A 6,480-nucleotide genomic window follows, 5' to 3' on the forward strand; every position below is an offset into this window, starting at 1 on the left:
TTTCTAGGAGAACAAAAACAAAGTTAAGTTCTACTTGCTACTTTAAAGTACCACATGTGAATATTCAATGATGTTTCACTGAAACTGGAAACTAGAGAAGTACTAAAAATGAAGTCTATTATTTTTCTTAACCAAATGAAATGTTTCAGTTTATCATTTTTAAGAGAATTTCTCTCTTGCCTTCTTTTTGGTCCCTCCTTGGGATCTCAAAGATGCATATTCAAAATGTCTTTTGAAAACAACGCAGCTGAAGAAATTTCCTCTTCTTTCAGTGCAATTTTACAAAAATTAAAATGAATAGCACAAACGACTCAACTCCAAATGCATTTTCATCTACTTACAGTGCTGTAGCTTGTGATACAAGGAACAAGAGTATGTCAGGGACTCAGAAGATCGGTCAGAGCTGGCCACTAACCCACAGCTGTGGGCAGTGGCCCATCCACCAGTGGGCATTCAAATATCTGCCCCGAACTTTACACAGTGAAACGTCCAAAGACCTTCGTCCCCTTTGGATGCAAGAGACAGAGTACAGATTCAGTCATGAGTTGACTGTCATTTAGATGGAAGAGGTCTTCTTAAACCGGCTGGCCTTTCCCTCAGGAGAAGCTTAATTTCCTCAGATGTATTTTCTTCACATTTCAGTTTACAAAGACGCTTCACTTCATACTCCCTTTCGAGTTTGATGGCTGAAAAAGAAAATACACAAAACAATCTGACATACATTTTTCATCAGGCATAACTAAGTCAAAACTGAATATCATACAGCAAAATCCATATGCTTGAATAATAAACAAGATGACAGAGCTACAAAGATAGGAGGTGTGGGTGTAAATACACAGATTTAAACATTTCTCTGATAAGCAAATGACACGCACAATTTATAACTTATTAAAGCAGAACTTAAGGAACTTACATTCTGCAGAAGGGAGCAGTCCATCTTTAACGGTGTTACATTTTGCGAGCTGCACAGAACCACCAAATGAAATTTCTTCCAAGAAAGGCAACTTGATATTGGCTAGGTTCGTGTACCAGGTCTTTGCAAGCAGTGCAAGATCCCAAGATTCCTGTCTGGGGCAAAAATTCATTAATGCATTCAATAAATATTGATTAAGCACCTACTATGTGAGATGTAGAAGACATTAATTCTCGGTTCCATTTGCCACTAGACATTTTGGTTTATGGGGTAGGGGGCTGTTCATAATTTTCCAGAGTTGTAATTCCAGACAGGAGAGGGAGATGTATATTAATTAATATAGAGATAATCCTGAACAATGACCAGAAATTACACCAGGAACTTTGATTCAGCCTCCATGAAGTCAATCCAATCTTTCCATGTAAGAGGATGTAGATAAGAACTGTAAGCTCCAGAGTCTTTTATAGCTCATAAAAATGTGGTCATATTAAAGAAGGAAAGAAGGGCATAAGCATACATGGAGCAGGGTGCTTGGCACAGACTAAGGTTTTGAGTGTGCGATCTGGGAATGGGGATGAAATTCCAAACTACAAAGTCAAAATAACCACTATGAACCTTTAAAAATTGTTCTCTTTCACCTAATTCTGAAATTTAAAAATATCAGCTACATGTTTCTCATCTGCAGTCAATATGAGTTCAGCCTCATATGCATGAAGAAAGTGAAAGATCTGCTTTGGTCCAAGCAGGGGAAGTGACCATATTACACCAGCCACCCCTTTATTTGCCTGTTCCACCTTCCCGATCCTTTATCATCTAACTTTCAGGAGTGACTTAGAGTCTACAGCTATTATAGATGTACTTGAACAAGTCACAAAATGTATAAGAATGTTCATTGAAGTGTTGAAGTGTCATTTGTTTAAAAAAAACATGGAGGCCAGGCACGGTGGCTCACATCTGTAATCCCAGCACTTTGGGAGGCTGAGGCAGGTGGATCATCTGAGGTCAGGAGTTCAAGACCAGCCTGGCCAACATGGTGAAACCCTGTCACTACTAAAAATACAAAACTTAGCTGGGCGTGGTGGCAGGTGCTTGTAATCCCAGCTACTCAAGAGGCTGAGGCAGAAGAATCGCTTGAATCCAGGAGGCAGAGGTTGCAGTGAGCTGAGATCATGCCACTGCACTTCAGCCTGGGTGACAAGAGCAAAACTCCGTCTCAAAAAAAGAAAAAAAACAAACATGGAAATCACCTTAATATCTATCAAGAAGAGCCTGATTAAACAAACTGCAGTACAAACATGTAATGAAAGAATAAGGATTATATTGACCTGGAAAGATAAGCAATAAAATTTTAATGTTTATATGGCACTGATTATTAGGCACTGTTTTAATCTATTTACACACATGAACTCATGTAATTACTACAACAACCATATGAAAGAGGCAGGTGCTACTACTATCCTCAGTTTACAGATTAGAAAACTGAGGAGTAGGCTGCGCATGCTGGCTCATGCCTATAATCCCAGCACCGTGGGAGGCAGAGACAGGAGGATCGCAGGGGGCCAGAAGGCCAAGACCAGCCTAGGCAATGTAATGAGATCTCATCTCTACAAAAAGTCAAAAAATTAGCCGAATGTGGTGGCACAGGCCTGTGGTTCCAGCGACAAAACAGGCTGCAGCAGGAGGATCACTTGAGCCCAGGAGGCTAAGGCTGAGACTGCACTGAGGTGACAGGGTGATACCCTGTCTTGATAAAAAAATAAAGATCTCTAGCTGGGCACGGTGGCTCATGCCTGTAATTCCAGCACTTTAGGAGACCAAGGTGGATCACTTGAGGACAGGAGTTTGAGACTAGCCTGGGCAACAAAGTGAGACCCCATCTCTACCAAAAATAAAACAAATTCACCGGGCACTGTGGTGCGTGCCTGTCATCCCAGCTACTCAGCAGGCTGAGGTGGGAGGATCACTCAAGCCCAGGAGGTACACAACATTCCAGCCTGCACTTCAGAGTGAGACCCTGTCTGGAAAGAAGGAAGGAAGGAAGGAAGGAAGGAAGGAAGGAAGGAAGGAAGGAAGGAAGGAAGGAAGGAAGGAAGGGAGGGAGGGAGGAACGGAGGGAGGGAATTGAGGTGCAGAGAACAATTTGCCCAAGGTCACAAAGCCATTGGTTGTGAAGTTGGGATCTGAACCCGGTAAGTCAGAATCCAGAATCAGTGCTCTTGCCTATTAGGCTATACAAGATACATTGGAAGGGGGTGGGCAGAACAAAGTTCAATATGATTCCATGTGTTAAAAAGACATATGTGTGTGTATATACATGTGTGTATGTGTCTTGTGTAGCTGCAGAAATTCTAGAAAACATATAAGACATTTTACCTCTGAGTGGGAATCAGGAATGGGAATAGGGAGAGATGGCATTTTTATCTACCTTTCATACGCTAGATATTTTTAGTGTATTGTTTTTACAATCCTTTAAAAACACTGAATCAAAAAAAAAAGCCCTGGGTAAGGAGTTACCTTGGCAAATGAACTCTAAAGAGCGCTACTACCATTCTGTTCCCCTTGACTTGCCTATTCTTATAAATAGTATGATATCAAATACTATCTGGAGAGAATGAAAGAGAAAGCCCTGGTGTTACAGAGATTGTTCATGATATAAAATTCTGTATAACTGAAACCATGGAATCAGTGTTTTAAGTCATTCTCAGAAATAGGAGTATCTTCACATAAAAATTATGTTTATAATGATACTTAGTATAATGGTACTTGTCCATAGTTCAAGGTCTAAACACATACTAAACTGACAAAACTAAACAAAATGCAATAGTGAGTTTTCTCTGAATTTCCTATAGCTCTGGTTTTCTAATCCCATAGGGAATCTTCATTTACTTCATAGAATATTGTTTAAAAGACAAATTCAGTTGACACCTAACCAAATGTTTAAGAAAGGAAAAGACTGCACTACAATACCACAGAGTGAAACTACTGCGTGGTTGCAACACGTGCTCACGATGCGTTCACTGGATGACAGGCAATGTGCAAGTACTTTACATACATGACTTCATTTATAATCCACACCGCATAGCCAATTGTTATATGCAGCTTGCAAATGCAGAGATCAAGGAGGAAGAAGGTGGCCTTAGGGAGCTGAGGGCAGGGCCAGGCTTAGAGTCCAGGTCTTCTTGATTGGAAACAATCCACTGCCTGCCAAAGTATACAGGATACAAAACTGACCCTTTCTACCAGCTACTTAGGTGCTCTGTTAAATACATCTGACACCGGGGCATTTTTTTGGTAGACGTGGAGGATCTAAACAAAGTTTTTTAAAAGATGTGGGTGGAAGCAGAAAATGCTGTCTTGGAACAAGAAGACCCCGAGTCTAGCCCTGACATTTCCTTACTACAGGACTGTGACTTAGATCAAACTTCTCTGAACCTCAGTTTTCTCACTTGAAAGTGTTGTTGTGTTGTAAAGACCAAGTAAGATAATCAGGAATGGGATTAACTTATAAAAGCAGTTCCCTTAAAAAAAAAAAAAAAAAATTCAGAACCCAGACACCTGAAAATACTTAATATAGCCCAGTATCTCATGAGGAGCATAGAGTGTCCAGTCATTTTACTTAACAAAGACACTCCCCACCCCAGTCAATGCTTACCCTGATCTAAAAAATATATATATATACTTACACATTATAACAACTGCCCCGCAAAATGGTTTTCACTGTGTTTTTTCTTGGCAATCCATACGCCATGGAGAGTTATTACAGTACGACTTCCTTACAGAGGTGTCTGATGGAATGTCACAGATAACTCTGTTCACTTTACCTGAAATGATTGCAACCCACCTAATTAATGCCTCTCAAGTGAATATTTTGTAGCCAAATAATAGAAAAAACTGTTTCTGAATGTCAGAAAGTCCTTAATAAGTGTTCATTGAACTTGAACCCCAAATGTAAAACCGTGTTCTCTTTCATTTTTCCATGAACTCATTTTTCCATTTCTTGCCACCGAATAAGGAGAAAATGCCAGGTAAGTTTCATCATCCTGAGACAAAGTTTCGGTGTCGTGCTCTCTGCCCTTGCCTGAGCCTGCCAAACCAGCTCCAACACCGCTCGCCAAAATGTGTCTGACTGTGGCAGTGCTGAGCGACCAAAGGCTCTGCCTGCACAGGAACTACCCGCCCCAGCCCGGGCACTTTGAGCAGAACAATCCTTCCCAGGTTTTCTTTCCCTCATTCAAAACTCTCAGCACCACTCCCGCGTCCCCGCCCTTGCACGCCGATTCGGGGCGAGTTTCCTTCCCTTCCCCGGACGTGCAGGGCCCGCGAGGAACCGGTTCCCGGGACGGGTGGGGGCCTCGGCCGCCTACAGAGCCCGCGGCTAAGGGACCGGTCTCGGCCTCGACTCTTTCCCACGCCGGAGCCCCACCCTGCCTCCGACTCGCCAGGAACGCGCTGCGGGCGCGGGGCTTCCAGGGTGGCGGGTCCCAGCGAGCCGGCGCTGGCGGCCTGGTTACCCGGACTCGAGGGGCTCAGAGGGTCGCGGCCGGGGAAAGGAGGACACAGCGCGCCGCGCTAACCGCACATGGCCGCGCACACGCCTCGGGGCCGCGCCGCGGGCACACGCCTCCTTCCCGCTCGCGGCGGGCGCCGAGTGTGGGGCTCCGCGCGTCACGCCGGAGCCTCAATAAAGGGCTTTGTGGGGCCCGCCCCACCCGTCAGGGAGGGAACGCCGGGCCCGGGAGACGCGCTCCCGCGGGGTCAGCTCTCTGGCTACAGGGCCGAGGCAGGCAGCACTCTCGGAAGCCAGCCAGCCGGCCAAAGAGAGGCCTGTAAGCCAGACCTTTCCTGGGAAGGACTTTACAACAATGTAAGGGGATGCATCCAAGCGATCTGGACTTTGTTTGGGGGCTCCATTTCAAGAAATGTACCCAGTCCTGGCTGCTGACATCTGGGGAACCGAAGCCCTGTTGCCAGCGTTCTCACGCTGCAGTGGGCGAAGGCAGTGAGCTCAAAGCCCACGTGTGACATTTTAGGTGTTCGTGTTCACAGCAAGACAGCATCAGTTTCTAAAGTCATTATTACACTGTGGTGACTCCGTATTTCTTCGTTTGAATACATCAGATGGCCACCCTTTATGGTCAAATGAAACGAGCTTACATTTCCATTTTGGATGAAGGTTTTGAGGTCAGAGCAGGTTTGAAATTCTAGCTCTACCACTTAAGATTTAACTTTAAGATTTCACATATGTCACTGCTCTAAGAATCAATTTCTTCATCTATAAAACAAGGATAATGCTCTATATCTTAGAGGGTTGTTGTGAGGATGAAATATCCTGTCCTGAGATTCTTCACCACGTGTTAAGTGCCTAATTGACTGTGAGCCTAATAACGACTTTATGAAATAGGGAAGAGGGATACTACTCATTATTCCAATTGTGGAGCCGACGAATGAGTGACGGTTAAAGGACTTCCCAGAGTCACATGGCAAGTTCCAAAGCCAACTTTTAAAGATAAACACAGATGGGCCGGCCACGGTGGATGGGCTGGGCGCGTGGCTCATGCCTGTAATCC

The 6,480-nt window shown here is 44.2% G+C and overlaps 1 protein-coding gene across 4 annotated transcripts; it reads right to left on the minus strand.

Annotated features, from left to right (window-relative positions):
- Window positions 1-322: 322 nt before the first annotated feature.
- On the minus strand, window positions 323-5,976 carry LOC105518706 (chromosome unknown open reading frame, human C4orf36). 4 transcript variants are annotated; one of them, XM_011951798.1, is made up of 5 exons: window positions 5,425-5,553; window positions 4,597-4,734; window positions 2,817-2,907; window positions 914-1,068; window positions 323-686 (listed from the first exon to the last, which is right to left on the minus strand). In XM_011951798.1, the coding sequence occupies exons 3-5, from the start codon at window positions 2,840-2,842 to the stop codon at window positions 553-555; spliced, it is 315 nt and encodes a 104-aa protein (XP_011807188.1). In that variant the 5' UTR covers window positions 2,843-2,907; window positions 4,597-4,734; window positions 5,425-5,553; the 3' UTR covers window positions 323-552. The 4 variants fall into 4 exon arrangements, with proteins under 4 accessions (XP_011807188.1, XP_011807187.1, XP_011807185.1 ...); XM_011951797.1 differs by having other exon boundaries at window positions 2,817-2,927; window positions 5,353-5,459; XM_011951795.1 differs by lacking the exon at window positions 2,817-2,907 and having other exon boundaries at window positions 551-686; window positions 5,326-5,976.
- Window positions 5,977-6,480: the final 504 nt, after the last annotated feature.

The sequence above is a fragment of the Colobus angolensis genome, unplaced genomic scaffold (assembly GCF_000951035.1).
Source record: "Colobus angolensis palliatus isolate OR3802 unplaced genomic scaffold, Cang.pa_1.0 Scaffold328, whole genome shotgun sequence".
Lineage (NCBI taxonomy): Eukaryota > Metazoa > Chordata > Mammalia > Primates > Cercopithecidae > Colobus > Colobus angolensis.